The sequence below is a fragment of the Aythya ferina genome (assembly GCF_964211825.1).
Source record: "Aythya ferina genome assembly, chromosome: 35".
NCBI classification, from domain to species: Eukaryota; Metazoa; Chordata; class Aves; order Anseriformes; family Anatidae; genus Aythya; species Aythya ferina.
Window position 1 is genome coordinate 305,314 of NC_140332.1, and position 16,175 is coordinate 321,488.

A 16,175-nucleotide genomic window follows, 5' to 3' on the forward strand; every position below is an offset into this window, starting at 1 on the left:
CCCCCCACGGCTGGGGGCTCCCCAAGGACCCCAAAACGAGCCCAACAAGGCCCCAGCCCAGGGGTTGAAACGGGCCCAAAACGGGGAGGAAAACAGTCCAAAATTAGGAAAAAAACTCTCCAAAATGTGTTTTTTTTTTTCTTTTTGTTTCTTTCTTTTTTTAAGATCCCAGTCTGTTTGAGGTTAAAAATATCGTTTTTTGTTTTCTTTTGTTTTTTTTTTTTTTTTTTTAAACAGATGGAGAAAAACGCAACGTTCACGAGAGGGGCGGGGCGCATGCCTCTTGTTGCGGAGCTGCTGGAAACGCCGGAAAAAGGCGGAAATCGCCCCAAAAAGGGACTCTCGGTGGTTGTCCAGGGGGGGGGGTCACTGGGCGCTGGCTCCCCCCTGCGAGCTGCCGGCGTAGCTGCCATAGTCGTAGCTGCCGTAGTAGGGGGGCCAGGGGCTCTGGTGCTGGTAGTACTGGCTCCACTGCTGGGCATACTGGGGAAAAAAACAGGGAAAACGGTTAAAATGAAATAAACGACAAAAAAAAAGAGAGCCGTGAGGGAGGGAGAGACTGGTTGGGAAGAGGAAATTGGGGGTTTCAGCCCCGAATTCTGTCCCCAGGTGATGGGAAAGTTTCTTTTCCACCGCCCCGCACATATAGAAAATGGGGGGTTTTGGGTCTCACTGGGAGAAAAAGGAGGGATTTCGACCCAAAATTCTGGCTCTGGTTATGGGGAAGTAAACAGAACCTTGTCCTTTAGAAAATGAGGTTTTTAACCCTAAAATCCCAGCCCCGTCCTCCAGAAAACAAGGATTTTCACCCCAAAGACCCCAGCACCTAGAAAATGGGGGATTTCAACCCAAAACCCTGTTACCTGAGAGAGAATGTGGGGGGGGGATGACTGGGGGAGGGATTTCATGCCCAAATATACCCCATTCTCCAGAAAAATACAAACAAAACCAAACCAAAACAAAGACAAACCCCAAAACCAAAATACCCCAAACCAAGTCAAACCCCAAACCCTCAAAAAAACACAGATAAACCCCAACCCATCAAAAACCAAGACAAACCCCCAAAACACAAAAAACCCAAACCTCTAAAAAACACAAAACAAATCCCCAAAACACCCCAAACCAAACCCCAACAAACCCCCAAAAAACCCAAACCAAGACAAACCCCAAACCCCAAAAAAACACCTCAAAAAAAAAAGACCAACCCCAAAAAACCCAAATCTCAAAAAAAAAAAAAAAACCAAATCCCCGAAACACCCAAATTAAACCCCAAAACCAAAAGACCCCAAAACATGACAAACCCCCAAACCCCCCCCAACCCCCTCCCCTTCCCCATTTACACCCCGCCATAAAACCCCCCATTTCCCCCCCAGAAAGCCCTAAAAAGTGCCATTTTCACCCCCAAAAAGTGCCATTTTCGCCCCAAAAAGTGCTTTTTTTTTTCCCAAAAAGGGCTTTTTTCGCCCCAAAATCCCTCACCTGTTGGTACTGGCCGTAGTTCTGGCCGTAGCCCTGCCCCGTGGCGGGCGGGGGGGGGGCCTGGGGGTAGCTTTGGCTGTAGCCGCTGTAGCTGCCGTAGCTGTAGCTGGGGGGGTAACTCTGCGTGTACCCCCCCTGGCCATAGGGCTGGCTGTACGCGGGCTGGGGGGGGGGATAACAAAATGGGGGGGGGCACGGGGGGCACCTTAGGGTGCTCCCCGTCCCCCCCGGGGGGGGTCCCAGGGGTTTAGGGTGAGGTTTTTGGGGCGCGGGGGGGGGGGATTTTGTACCTGCTGTCCTTGGCTGTAGGTGGCGGGGGGGTTGTTGGCGGGGGGGGTGCCCCCGCTGCTGGTTTTGTAGCTGCCCCCCCCCGGGGTTGGAGTCGGTGTGGGTGTTGCCCCCCCCGTGGCCCCCCCCGGGGGGTTTCGGGCGGGGCTGAAGCTGCTTTGGGGTTGGGGGCTGCGGCCGTAGGCGCCGCGGGGTGGGGGGGGTGGGGGGGCGGCGGGGGGGGCGGCGGGGGGGGGGCCGTCGCGGGGGGGGTTGCTCCAGCGGTTGGGGGCGTAGGAGCCGCGGTTGAAGGCTGGGGATTAAAAGGGGGGGGGGTAATTAAGGTGGGGGGGGGTAATTAAGGTGTGGGGGGGTGTTAGGGTGAGGGGGGGGCACGGGGCGGTTCTGATTGCTGAGGTTTGAGCCCCAAAATTGCCCCCCCCGGGATACGCAGGAAGGGTTTTGGGGTCTTAGGGTCCTGGAGAACCTCAAGACCCCCCCCCAAAACCCGAAAGCCCCCCCCAGAGCTCCCTGTGGGAGTGGTGAAGACTCAAAGCCCCCCCCAAGACCCCAGAGCCCCCCCAAAACCCCAATAACCCTCCCCAAAACCCCAATAAGACCCCCCAAGATCCAAATAACCCCCCCCAGACCCCAATAACCCCCCCCAAAATTCCAATAACCCCCCCCAGACCCCAAGAACCCTCCCCAAAACCCCAATAACCTGCCCAAAAACCCAATAACCCCCACCAGACCTCAATAACCCCCCCCCAAAATCCCAATAACCCCAAAACCCCAAAAATCCCTCCAAAATCCCAATAACCCCCCCCAAAATCCCAATAAACCCCCCCAAGACCCCAATAACCCCCCCCAAGACCCCAATAACCCCCCCGGGACATGCAGAAGGACCTCGGTGGGGACCCCAAGGGAAAGCGAGGAAGCCCCCCCACCCCAAAAAATTTAATCCCCCCCCACAGGACACTCAGGAGGGATTTGGGGGGGTTCCTCAAACCCCAAAACCCCTCTGAGAGCCCCGGGACCACCGAGAGGTGCCCCCCCCCCGGTGCTAAAAACACACAAAAAGGGTTTTTTTTTTTTTGGGGTGGGGGCTTAGAGGGGGGGTCCTTACCTCCACCTCCTCCTCCGCCCCCTCCTCGGAAGCCCCCCCCGCCTCCTCCCCGGCCTTGGAAGCCCCCCCGGGTCCCCCCGGCCGAGGGGGGGGGCGCGGCGGCACCCCCCCGGCCCTCGAAACGGGGCTGGAAGCCGCCGCCGCGGCCCCGAAAAGCCGGGGGGGGGCGGCCGTCGAAGCGTTTTTCGGGGGGGGGCCCCGCTTTGCGCCCCTCCTCGTTGTACTGCCGCACCAGCTCGGCCGCCTCCTCGCGCTGCAGCTCCACGAAGAGCACGGCGTCCAGGAAATCGCCCGCCTCGGGCAGCGTGAAATTAGCTGGGGGGGGGAAAATTAAAATTATTAAGTTATTTTGGGGTTATTTCCCAAATTTGGGGAGTTTTGTATGCCCCCTCCAGCAAGAAGGGGTGTGGGGGGGAGGGGTTTTCAGAGGGAGGTTGGAAGAAAGGGAGGGAGGCGGCTGGGGAAGGGCTCACCGGGGGGGGTTTCCCCCAAAAAAATTAGAACTGAGTTCTAATTTTGGGGAGAAGAGGGTTTTTTACCCAAAAAATTAAAACAGAAATGGGAAAAAGTGACAGTTTGGGGTCTTAAAGTGCTTTTTTCCCCCAAAAAAATAAAATAGAAAGGGGAAAAGTGGCAGTTTGAGGGCTCACATTGTTTTTTTTCCCCAAATTAAAACAGAGCGGGGACAAGTTGGGCTTTTTTTCCCAAAAAAATTAAAACAGAAATGGGAAAAAGTGACAGTCTGGGGGCTTGAAGTGCTTTTTTCCCCAAAAAAATAAAATAGTAAGGGGAAAAGTGGCACTTTGGGGGCTCACTGAGGGTTTTTTCCCCCAAAATTAAAACAGAGCGGGAACAAGCTGGGCTTTTTTCCCCCCAAAATTCAAATAGAAATGGGAAAAAGTGACAGTTTGGGGACTTTCAGTGCTTTTTCCCCCCTAAAAAAATAAAATAGAAAGGGGAAAAGTGACAGTTTAGGGACTTGCAGTGGTTTTTCCCCAAAAAAAATCCAACAGGGGGTTACAAATCACGATTTCGCAGCCCTGAGAGCGATTTTAACCCTAAAAATGACGTTTTTTGGGGGAAAAAAGGGCACCTTTCATCTCAAGCACGGCGTGGTCGGGGACGTCCTTGCCCTCCTCGTCCGTCCTCTTGATGGTGCGGTCGCGCAGGTCCTCGTCCGTGGGGCAGATGACGATGGCCTTGCGCTGGAAGCCCTCGAAGGGACGCATTTTTCGCCGCTGGGCCGAGCCGTAAACGTTGGTCTGGGGGGGCGAGGGGGGGGGAAAGGGCGTTATTTGGGAGCTGGGGGGGTTTTTGGGGGGTTGGGGGGGGGATTTGGGGCTCGGGAGGGGGTTTTGGGGGGATTGGGGGGGTTGTTTGGGACTCAGGAGGGTTTTGGGGTGGGATTTGGGGGGGTTAAATGGGAGTCAGGAGGGTTTTTTGGGAGGAGTTGGGGGTTATTTGGGACTCAGGAGGGTTTTGGGGGGGTTATATGGGAGTCAGGAGGGTTATTTGGGGTTTCGAGGGGGCTTGGGAAGATTATTTGGGACTTGGAAGAGTTTTTGGGAATCAGAAGGGTTTTCTGGGGGGAGTTGGGGGGGCTATTTGGGATTTGGGGGGGTATTTGGGACTCAGGAGGGTTTTGGGGGGGGTTATATGGGAGCCAGGAGGGTTATTTGGGGTTTGAGAAGATTATTTGGGACTTGGAAGAGTTTTTTGGGAGTCAGGAGGGTTTTTTGGAGGGAGTTGGGGGGGTTATTTGGGATTTGGGGGGGTATTTGGGACTTGGGAGGGTTTTTTAGGGGATTCGGGGGGGTTATATAGGAGTCAGGAGGGTTATTTGGGGTTTGAGAAGATATTTTGGGACTCGGAAGAGTTTTTTGGGCATCAGGAGGGTTTTTGGGGGGAGTTGGGGGGGTTATTTGGGATTTGGGGGGGGTATTTGGGACTCGGGAGGGGCTTTTTGGGGATTGGGGGAGAGCCGTTTGGGAAAAAAAACCCTCAAGCAGCTCGTCGGGGAGCTCAAAAACCGAGCAGGGAAAGGATTTGGGGTCGTGACACCCCCGGGGGGGGTCCTGGTGGCCGTGTGCCCCCCGGGGGGGGTCCCGGTGGTTGTGTGTCCCCCCCCCAAACCTGGTCGAGGATGTAGTTGCGCCTCTTGCGGGCGGCGATCTGGATGAGGCGGTTGAGGCACTGCGTGGCCTGCTGGATCAGCACGTCCCAGCGCCCCGCGTAGTTGCGCTGCCGCCGCAGCCCCATCACCTGGAAATAGAGACGCTCAGGGCGTGCCATATCGCGATAGGGGAGCTGGTATCGCGATACGGGAGCTGGTATCGCAAGGAGGGAGCCATGGTGTCGCGACAGGGGAGCTGGCGTCGCGACAAGGGAGCCGGTGTTGTGATGAAGGACCTGTGGTGTCACGACAAGGACCCCGGTGTCGCGACAAGGGATCTGGTGTCGCGATGAGGGCATTGCGGTGTAGTGATGAGGGACCCAGCATTGCGACAAGGGATCTGTGGTATCATGACAAGGACCCCAGCGTCATGACAAGGGACCCGGTATCACGATGAGGGACCTGGCATCGGGACAAGGGACCTGGTGTTGTGATGAAAGACCCGTGGCGTCGCAACAAGGACCCCGGTGTCGCGATGAGGGACCCAGCATCACGACAAAGGACCCTGGTATCGCGACAAGCAGGGACTGCATTGTGTCATGATGAGCAGGGACCATGTGGTATGTTGCAATGAAGGATCCATGGTGTTGTGATGAACAAGGACTGTATCATGTCACGACAAGGGACCCACAGTATCGTGATAAACAGGGACCATATCGTGTCACGATGAGGGACCCACGGTGTCACAACAAGTAGGGACTGTATTGCATCACGATGAGGGACCACGTGACATGTCGCGACAAGGACCCATGGTGTTGTGACCAAGGATCCCTGGCATGTCGCGACCAGGAACCCTGGTATGTCATGACCAGGGACTGCGTGGCATGTCGCGACCAGGGACCCCAGTGTGTCATGACAAGGGACTGTGTCACATCATGGGACCCACGGTGACATTATAAGCAGAGACCCATGGCATGTCGCGACCAGGGACCCCAGTGCTATCGCGACAAAGGACCCACAGCAGCAGTGCGACGAGGGACAACATGGCACGTCACAACCAGGAACCCCAGCAGCATCACGACGAGGACCCGTGGCGTCGCAACAAAGACCCTGGCGTCACAACGAGGACCCTGCTGTCGCGACGAGGACCCTGCTGTCGCGACAAGCCGCCCCCTTACCCTCATCTTGTCCATGATGGCGTTGGTGCCCAGGATGTTGTACTTCTTGGAGGGGTTGGCGGCCGCGTGCTTGACGGCCCACGTCGTCTTGCCGGCGGCGGGCAGCCCGACCATCATCAGGATCTACCGGAAGCCAACGGGGAGCCCGTCAAGACTGGAAGAGCCCTTCCACAAAACCAAAGAGTTTTCCCCCAAAACCGAGAGCCCACGGACCTCGCACTCGGCTTTGCTTTTAGGCCCCAAGGTGCCGCGGACGCGCTCGGCCACGGGGAGGTGTTGGATGAAGGTGAAGCCGGGGGGGACGGCGAAGTAGGTGGCGTCGCGTTGGCCAAAGTTGAACTCGATGGCGCAGTTCTTCACCAGGACGTGGGGGAAGAGGGCGCGGCCGCCCAGCGCCTCCTTCCGCACGCGGTACGCCACCCCCAGCCACTTGCCGTTCTTCATGAAGGACATCTCCACCTCCTCCCCGCACTCAAAATCCTGCCCAAAACGGGGAGAAAACGCCGGGTGAAGCCCACCCCCCCCCTCCCCGAGGAGATTTTGGGGTCAGGAACCCCCCCCCCTAACGTGGCGGAGCAGGGAACTCACCACGAGGCAGGCGATGACGTCGTTTTCGGCGAAGGTTTCCCCGTAATTCTCGAATTTGCAGTTGGTCGATTTTTTGCCGGTGCCGCCGTAGCCGTAGGAGAAAGGTTCCTCACCTGGCCCGGCGCGGAGAACCCAAGGTGAGCCAAAAAAAAAAGCAGCAAAAAAAGGTTTTCTGCCCCAAAAATAGCCTTTCTGCCTCAAAAAATAGCCTTTCTGCTCCAAAAAATAGTCTTTCTGCCCCAAAAAAAGCCTTTCTGCTCCAAAAAAGAGCCTTTCTGCCCCAAAAAAGAGCCTTTCTGCCCCAGAAAAAAGCCTTTCTGCCCCAAAAAATAGCCTTTCTGCCCCAAAAAAAAGCCTTTCTGCCCAAAAAAAAAGCCTTTCTGCCCAAAAAAAAAGCCTTTCTGCCCCCCAAAAACAACCTTTCTGCCCCCCAAAAGAAGCCTTTCTGCCCCAGAAAAAAAGCCTTTCTGCCCCAGAAAAAAAGCCTTTCTGCCCCAAAAAATAGCCTTTCTGCCCAAAAAAATAGCCTTTCTGCCCTCAAAAAAAGCTTTTCTACCCCAGAAAAAGCCTTTCTGCCCCACGAAAAAGCCTTTCTGCGCCCCAAAAAAGCCTTCGTGCCCCCCAAAAACAACCTTTCTGCCCCAAAAGAAGCCTTTCTGCCCCAAAAAACCATCGCTTTCAGCACCTCTTACCCAGCTGGGTGCTGCAGGAGTCCAGCGACCACCCCACCCGCACCACGTGGGGGTCGGGCTCGGTGGCCGGGAGGTGCTTGACGGAGATTTCCTCGTTAACCTGAAAAGGGAGCCAAATTAGGAGTTTTTTGGGGTTGTTTTGGGGCATTTTTGGGGCTGTCGTGACCCGTCGGGGGGGGCTCACCTTCATCTCGTAGCAGACCCGGCCCTGCCGCGCGCCGTAGGTGGCGCGGGCGCCCGACCAGAGGTAGGCGAAGCCCTCGATGGTGAGGGGGTAGCCGCTGTAACGGTCCCGGGCCACTTTGAAGTGCAGGTCGCAGTTATCTTGGGGTGAAAAAAGCCGATTTCGGCCAATTTACGTCACCGCGGGGAGGAGAAACGACCCCACGGGGGTCACCCCGCTCATTTTGGGGGCACTCACAAGTGTCGACGGCCACCAGCGTGTCGTCAAAATCCTCCTCCTCATCCTCCGCCGGCGGCTGCGGCGAGCGGCCCCTGAGGGGGAGGCAGCACTCAGCACCCCCCCAGATTTAAATTTTTGGGGCTCAAACCCCTTTTTTTGAGGTTCTCACCTCTTCTCCTCGCGGTGCTCGTAGTAACCCCGACCCCGTTGCTCCTCGTAGGGTCGCTTACGGGGTTGCTGCTGCTGCGTTCGGGGCTGCGAGGGGTCGGGGGCGCCGTAGCCGCCGGGGGGAGCGCCGAAAGCAGGGCCGGGGGTCCCAAAACCGGCCGGGGGGGGCGGGGGGGGGGGGCGCGCTGTAGGCTGGGGGGGCGTAACCGCTGGGGGGGGGCGCGCTGTAAGTCGGGGGGGGGTTGTAGCCGGCCGGAGGGGGGTTGTAGCCCGGAGCCGGGGGGTTGTAGCCGGTCGGGGGGGCGCCGTAAGCCGGGGGGGCGGCGTAAGCCGTCGGGGGGGGGGGCGGCGGCGGGCCGTAAGAGGCGGGGGGGGCGTTGTAGGTGGGAGGGGGGGGGGGCAGGCTGTAATTGGGGGCCGGGGGGTTGTAGCCGGGGGGGGGCACGTTGTAAGGGGGAGCGGGGTCTTCGGGTTTGGCGTCCGGCTTCAGCTCTGCGGGAGAAATTAGAGGGGGGGGGGGAGTTGGGACGGAGGGGAAGGAACCCCCCCGGACCCCCCCCCCGGTAAAAAAAAAGTAGCTGGGGGGGTACCAGGAGGAAAAAGGGTCCCTACCTGGGTGCAGGGTGGGGTGTTCGTGGTCCAAGGGCCGCCTGTCGTAGCCCGTTTCGTTGTCGGGTTTGGGGGCGCCGTGCTCGTAGGGCTGGTAGCCCTGCGGCTCGCTGGGGGGGCCGTTGTTGTCGATGCCGTCTGGCGTTTGGGGGAGAAAAGAGGGAAATCGGGGAAATCAAATCGAGGGTGGATGGGGCGGAAAGGGAGATGGGGGATGGGGCAGCCCGGGGTCCCGCAAATTAATGGGGGCACGGCTGGGGGCTACCGGGGATGGGCTGGGGGCTACTGGGGGCTACCGGGGACAAGCCAGGGGCTACCAGGGATAAGCCAGGGGTTATCGGGGGCTACTGGGGACAGGCTGGGGGCTACCAGGGGTTACTGGGGACAGGCTGGGGGCTACTGGGGATGGGCTGGGGGCTACCGGGGGCTACTGGGGACAGGCTGGGGCTACTGGGGACAGGCCAGGGGCTACCAGGGATAAGCCAAGGGTTACTGGGGGCTACTGGGGACAGGCTGGGGGCTACCAGGGGATGCCCGAGGGCTACCGGGGGCTACTGGGACAGGCTGGGAGCTACCAGCAAAGGCCCGGGGTCTACTGGGGGCTACCGGGGACAGGCTGGGGGCTACCGGGGGCTACCGAAGACAGGCAGGGGACTACCCGCGAAGGCCCTGGGGCTACAGGCTACGGGCCGGGGGCTACCGTTGACAGAGCAGGGACTAGCGGGCAACGGCCGGGGGCTACCGGGCAACGGCCGGGGGCTACCGGGGATAATGGGGGCTACCGGTGAAGACCCGGGGGGCTACTACGCCACGGAGAGGGGGCTACCGAGGACGTCCAGGGGCTACCGAGGCAGGCCCGGGGGCTACAGGCCAGGGGCTACCGGGGATAGGCCGGGGGCTACCGGGGATAGGCCGGGGGCTACCGGGGGCTACCGGTGAAGGCCCGGGGGGCTACTACGCCACGGAGAGGGGGCTACCGAGTAACCAGGGGCTACCGAGGCAGGCCCGGGGGTTCCCGGGGGGTCCCGGTGCGGGCCCTTACAGTGTCCGTCAGGGGCCTGGTCCCCGCCGGGCCCCCTCCGGGCCTCCTCCGCCTCCAGGGCCGCCTGCAGCCGCTCCGCCAGCTCGGCTTTGAGGCCGCGGGTATCGAGGCCGCGCCTCCCCAGCTCCTCCTTCAGCTCGTTGACCCGCAGCCGCCTCACGTCCATGGCGCCGCCGCCGCTTCAGCGCCGCCGCCGCCCGGCCATGGAGGCGCCGCGGCTGGGACGGCTCAAAATGGCCGCCACCGCCCTCCTCCCCTCCCCGGCCCGCGCCGCCCTGTAAGGCGCGCGGCTATTGGCCCGCCGCCGGCCCGCCGCTTGTAACGCGCCGCTCCATTGGTTGTTATGGGGGAGGAGGGAGGGGCCGGCTCGCTCGCCGAGATCCCGCTCAGCGCCGCTTTGCAAAGAGGGCGCTGATTGGGTGGGAGAGGGAGAGGTGCTGTAATGAGGGTGCTCATTGGGCAGCGGGGGAGGTTTTCTCCGCCCCCCGCCGCGCGGAGGTCGGCCCCCCGGAGGCGTGGTGACGAGCGGGGATTGACACCACGAGGGGGCGGGCGCAAGCAGCCTCTCGGCCAATAGCAGCGAGAGCGGCGCCGCGCCCCGCCTGCGTTTTTATTGGGTGCTTTCCCCGCCTGTCAGCGCGGGGGCGGGCCCGCTGGGGCAACGCGCACTTTCCATTGGCTGGTCTCTCACGGAGGGCGGGGCGTAAGGAGCGCGCCTCTGATTGGCGGGCCCGGGGCCGCTGTTGCCGCCGCCCATTGGCGGAGCCGCGGGCGCTCGGGGCGGGCGCGCTGCCATTGGCCAAGCCCCGGCGGCGTCTGCGCGTGTTGCTGCCCCGCGCTGCCTAGCAACGGGAGCCGGCCTCCTATTGGCTGGCGGGCTGGCAGCGCCGCGCTCCTATTGGCTGAGCCCCAGGCCTGAAGCCCCTCAGTCCCCAAAAAGCACCCAAATCCCCCCGAATTCACCCCAAAATCCGCCCTGTGACGTAACCACGCCCAGCCACGGCCCCCGCGTCCCTTTTTTGTCCCCAGAGTCCCCAAATCCCCGCGCGCCGTGTCCCAAAGCCCTGTAATAAAACCACAACGCCTCACGACCCCAAAAAGTCCCGGTTTTGCCCCAAAATTCACGCCCCCCCCCAAAAAAAAAACCTCGCAGCCGGTGGCAGCAGAAGGGGGGCTTTATGGGGGGGGAGGGGGGGGAAACGCATGTGGGGACCCCCCCAGGTCCGGCCCCGAGGGGACCCCAATTTGGGGAGGGGGCCCCGGGGCCGAGTAAAGTGCAGGGGGGGGGCTGGGGGGGGGGCTGCTGGCCTTGGGGGGGGGCTTGGGGGGGGCTGGGGGGGGGGTCCAAGCCCTTTGGGGGGGGCCCCTGGGGGGGCTTCTGGCCTTTTGGGGGGGCCTGGGGGGTCCCAGCCCTTTTGGGGGGGGGCTGGAAGGGGTTCCAGCCCTTTGGGGGGGGCCTGGGGGGGCTGGGGGGGGGCTTCTGGCCTTTTGGGGGGGCCCTTGAGGGTCCCAGACTTTTTTTGGGGGGGTCCCAGCCCTTTGGAGGGGGCCCTGGGGGGGCTTGGGGGGGTCCCAGCCCTTTTTGGGGGAGCCCTGGGGGGTCCCAGCCCTTTGGGGGGGGCCCCTGGGGGGCTTTGGGGAGGGGCTTCTGGCCTTCGGGGGGGTCCCTTGGGGGTCCCAGCCCTTTGGGGGGGGGCCCTGGGGGGGTCCCCTCGTACCTGGGGGGGGGGCCCTTGGCCCCAAGGTGTGGGGGGGGTCGCCCTGGCAGTGAGGCAGCTGGGGGGGGCCGGGGGGGGGGTCCCAAAATAGGGGTTCCCCCCCCCCCCCAAAAAAAAAACCCTTCAAGCCCCCTCCTCGGAGGCAGCGCAGGGGGCGGGGGCGTCCCCCGTGGGGGGGGGCCCGGTTTCGGGAGGGGGGGGGGGGCAAACCACGTAACGCCCCGCGCCCCCCCCCGCCTCTTCGGCCTGGGGGGGGTCGGGGGGGTCCGGGGGGGCCCCGTTTTTCCCGCTGGGGGGGTGCTGGGGGTCGTCTTGACCCCCCCCCGCCGCCCCCCCCCCTTCTTCCATGTTGACGTAAAGGGGGTCGGGGGGGGCTGGGGGGGGGGGCAGCCCCCGCAGGGCGTCCCCCAGGGCCCCCCCCAATTCCTCGAAGCTCGGCCGCTCGCGGGGGTCGGCGGCCCAGCAGCGCCGCATCAGCTCGTACCTGGGGGGGGGGGGCACAAAAATTTGGGGGGGGGGGCGTACAATAATTTGGGGGAGGGGGTAGGAGTTTGGGGGGGGTGAGGTTTTGGGGAGAGGGGGGCCGGGGGGGGGGGTTGAAGGGGGTTTGGGGGGGGGCGAGGGGGTTGGGGACTTGGGGGGGGCTGGGGGGGGGTCTGGGGGGGGGCTTGGGGGGTCCCAAGTGGGTTGGGGGGGGTCTGGGGGGGGTTCTAGGGAGGTTTAAGGGGGTCTCAAGGGGGTTGGGGGGGCTGGGGGGGCTTCTGGGGGGGGTTATGGGGGTCCCAAGGGGGTTGGGGGGGTCTGGGGGGGGTTCTGGGGGGACCTTGGAGGGCTTGGGGGGGGGTCCCAAGGGGGTTGGGGACCCGGTGGGGGGGCTGGGGGGGGGTTCTGGGGGGGCTTGGGGGGGTCCCAAGGGGGTTGGGGACTTGGGGGGGGGTCTGGGGGTCTTGGGGGGGGGTCCCAGAGGTCTGGGGGGGGGATCCCAAAGGGATCGGGGTGGGGTTGGGGGGGATCCCATGGGTTTGGGGGGATCCCATGGGGTTGGGGGGGGTCCCACGGGGCTGGGGGCAGGTGGGGAATTTTGGGGGGGGGGTCGAGGGGTCCTGATTTTTTTGGGGGGGGGTCCCAGAGGTCTTGGGGGGGTCCCAAAGAGATCGGGGTGCGGGATTGGGGGGGATCCCATTGGGGTTGAGGGGATCCCATGGGGTTGGGGGGGGTCCCACGGGGCTGGGGGGGCTTTGGGGGTCCAGGTTTTTTTTTGGGGGGGTCCTGGTGGTCTTGGGGGGGGTCCCAGATATTTTGAGGGGGGGTCACAGAGGTCTTGGGGGGGTCCCAAAGGGATCGGGGTGCGGGATTGGGGGGGGATCCCATTGGGGTTGGGGGGATCCCATGGGGTTGGGGGGATCCCATGGGGTTGGGAGTGGGTTGGGGGGGGGATTTTGGGGTGGGGGGGGGTCCGGACTCACAGGCGGGGGGGGCAGAGGGGGGGGGGTCGCAGGCGGTGGCCCTGGCGCAGGAAGTCGTAGATCTCGCTGTTCTCCACCCCCGGGTACGGGGTCTGGCCCCGCGTGGCGATCTCCCACATCGTCACCCCGAACGACCACTGGGGGGGCACGGGGGGGGGGCTGGGATCCACCCGGGAATCCCCTCCCATTGGGTGGGATCCGCCTGACGCCCCCTCCCATTGGTTGGGAGCTGGGATTTGCCTGGGAAGCCCTCCTATTGGCTGGGATCTGCCCGGGAACCCCTCCTATTGGGTGGGATCTGCCCGGGAATCCCCTCCCATTGGCTGGGATCCACCCGGGAACCTCCTCCCATTGGTTGGGATCCACCCAGGGAGCCCCTCCCATTGGCTGGGATCCGCCCAGGAATCCCCTCCCATTGGTTGGGATCCACCCAGGAATCCTCTCCCATTGGTTAGGATCTGCCTGGGAACCCCTCCTATTGGCTGGGATCTGCCTGGGAATCCCCTCCCATTGGCTGGGATCCGCCCAGGAATCCTCTCCCGTTGGTTAGGATCCGCCCGGGAACCTCCTCTTATTGGCTGGGAGCTGGGTTCCACCCGGGGGACCCCTCCCATTGGCTGGGATCCACCTGACACCCCCCTCCCATTGGCTGGGATCTGCCCTGGAATCCCCTCCCATTGGCTGGGATCCATCCAGGAATCCTCTCCCATTGGGTGGGATCCGCCTGACGCCCCCTCCTATTGGCTGGGAGCTGGGATTTGCCTGGGAAGCCCTCCTATTGGGTGGGATCTACCTGAGGAACCCACCCCATTGGCTGGGATCTGCCTGGGAACCTCCTCCTATTGGTTGGGATCCACCTGGGAACCCGTCCCATTGGTTGGAGCTGGGATCCAACCCAGGAGGTCCTGGAGGGGTCCTGGGGGGTCCTGGGGGGTCCTGGGGGTTTGGGAGGGTCCTGGGGGTCCCGGGGGGTTTGGGGGGTCCTGGGGGTCCCGGGGGGGACTGAGGGGGTCTGGGGGGGTCCCGGGGGGGTCCGGGGGGGACTGAGGGGTCCTGGGTTTTCTGGGGGGCCCTGGGGGGTTCCAGGTGGTCCTGGGGGGTCCTGGCTTTTCCTGGGGGTTTGGGGGGGTCCTGGGGGTCCGGGGGGGGGCTGAGGGGGTCTGGGGGGGTCCCGGGGGGGGGGGTGTCCCCTCACCACGTCGCTCTTGGTGGTGTAGACGCGGTCGGCCAGGCTCTCGAGGGCCACCCACTTGACGGGGACGGGGGCGACGCGGCCCTGCCGGTAGTACTGCCCCCCCCCCATCTGCTTCGACAGCCCGAAGTCGGCCACGCACACCCGCAGCCGCTCGTCCAGCCTGGGGGGGGGGCACCGCCACGCCGTCACCGTCACCGTGTCACCGTGACACCGTGTCACCGTGACACCGTCACCGTGTCACCGTCACCACGTCACTGTGTCACCGTCACCGTGACACTGTCACGGTGTCACCGTCACCATGTCACCATGACACCGTCACCGTGTCACCGTCACCGCGTCACCGTGACACTGTCATGGTGTCACCGTCACCATGTCACCGTGACACCGTCACCGTGTCACCATCACCATGCCACTGTCACTGTCACTGTGTCACCGTCACCATGTGACGTCACCCCCCATACCCCCCAATATCCCCCAGTGTCCCCAATATCCCCCAATGCCCCCAACGTCCCCAATACCCCCCAATGTCCCCCAATGTCTCCGATGTCCCCAATGCCCCCCATATCCCCCAATACCCCCAATACCCCCCAATATCCCCCAATGCCCCCCAATGCCCCCCAACACCCCCAATACCCCCAACACCCCCAACACCCCCAATGTCCCCAACGCCCCCCAACGCCCCCGATGTCCCCGATGTCCCCCCCCCACCCACATGCAGTTCCTGGCGGCCAGGTCCCTGTGCACGAAGTTCCTGCGGCTCAGGTAGGCCATGCCGGCCGCGATGTCGGCCATGAAGCCCACCAGCCTCCGCGTCGGCAGCGCCTGGGGGGGGGGGGGCACCACGCTCGTCACCCCCCACCCACGGGACCCCCACAACACCCCCCGGTCCCCCCCAGATACCCCCCGAGCCCCCAGAACTGCTGGGAACACCCCCAAGGCCTGCTCAGACCCCAAAGACACCCATGATCCTATAACCCCCCCATGATCCTATAACCCCCCCCAGGATCCTATAACCCCCCCCATGATCCCATAGCCCCCCCAGGATCCCATAGCCCCCCCAAAGACCCCCATAGCCCCCCCAAAGACCCCCTGGCTCCCCCCATCCCCCCCAACACCAACCCCATCCACCCCCCAGCCCCCTCCAACCCCCCCCCAACCCCCCAAACCCCCAGCTCCCCCCAAACCCCCCAGCCCCCCCAAATCCCCCAACCCCCCCCAAGACCCCCAAGCCCCCCCAACCCTCCCTGACCCCCCCTTGACCCCCCCTATCCCCCCAGCCCCATTATTACCAACCCCCTCCACCCCCCCAAACCCCCATCTCCCCCCAAACCCCCCAACCCCCCCTGACCCCCCAGACCCCCCCTGACACCCCCAAAGCCCCCAACCCCCCCGGACCCCCCCCGACCCCCTCAGCCCCCTCCAACCCCCCCCCCCACCCCCCAAATCCCCAGGAACCCCAAAACCCCCATCTCCCCCCAATCCCCTCAACCCCCCCAAACCCCCCTAAACCCCCCAACCCCCCCTGACCCCCCAACCCCCCCTGACCCCCCCAAACCCCTCAACCCCCCATGACCCCCCCCAACCCCCCATGACCCCCCAGCCCCCCCCAACCCCCCAAATCCCCCAGGAACCCCAAAACCCCCATCACCCCCCAAACCCCCCAACCCCCCCAAACCACCCCAAACCCCCCAACCCCCCCTGACCCCCCTGACCCCCCTAACCCCCCCTGACCCCCCCAGCCCCCCCCCGCTGACCACGGGGCTGTCCCCCAGGCGGGAGTAGAGCAGGAAGCTGTGCAGGTCGCCGTGCTTCATATAGGGCAGGATGACCACGGGGGCGGGGAGCCCCTCGGCCCCCCAGCTCTGCAGGCAGACCCCTGGCCCCCCAAAAGTAGTGGGGGGGGGGTCAGCACCCCAAATCCTGACCCCCCCCAAAAAAAAAAAAAAAAAACAAACCACCCCGCGAGGATCTGAGAGGAAACAGGGACAGGGAAATGGGGGCGTAGAGGAATGGGGGGGGGGTGAGCCTAATAGGGGGGCAGACCCTAAAATGGGGGGCAGACCCCAATAGGGAGTAGAGGACCCCAAAGGGGGGTGCAGACCCTAATAGGGAAGCAGACCCTAAAATAGGG

At 63.3% G+C, this 16,175-nt stretch overlaps 2 protein-coding genes across 2 annotated transcripts in view; both read right to left on the reverse strand.

Annotated features, from left to right (window-relative positions):
- Positions 1-171: 171 nt before the first annotated feature.
- Positions 172-9,856, reverse strand: HNRNPUL1 (heterogeneous nuclear ribonucleoprotein U like 1). The gene is given in 16 exon segments (XM_084501940.1): positions 172-483; positions 1,480-1,641; positions 1,770-2,059; positions 2,873-3,187; positions 3,966-4,134; positions 5,006-5,134; positions 6,164-6,286; positions 6,377-6,643; positions 6,752-6,864; positions 7,444-7,543; positions 7,628-7,767; positions 7,865-7,938; positions 8,016-8,183; positions 8,185-8,506; positions 8,627-8,761; positions 9,666-9,856. Coding segments are annotated over 16 exon segments (2,790 nt in total). The 5' UTR covers positions 9,832-9,856; the 3' UTR covers positions 172-366.
- A 1,576-nt stretch (positions 9,857-11,432) lies between these two features.
- The window catches only part of AXL (AXL receptor tyrosine kinase), a 7,218-nt gene continuing 2,475 nt past the window's right edge, over positions 11,433-16,175 (reverse strand). The window contains exons 3-7 of the mRNA XM_084502020.1: positions 15,799-15,920; positions 14,757-14,866; positions 14,045-14,204; positions 12,850-12,986; positions 11,433-11,867 (exon numbers count right to left, since the gene is read on the reverse strand). Of these exons, the coding sequence (XP_084358146.1) occupies positions 11,507-11,867; positions 12,850-12,986; positions 14,045-14,204; positions 14,757-14,866; positions 15,799-15,920 (890 nt within the window). The 3' untranslated portion in view covers positions 11,433-11,506. The remainder of the gene's footprint in view (positions 11,868-12,849; positions 12,987-14,044; positions 14,205-14,756; positions 14,867-15,798; positions 15,921-16,175) is intronic.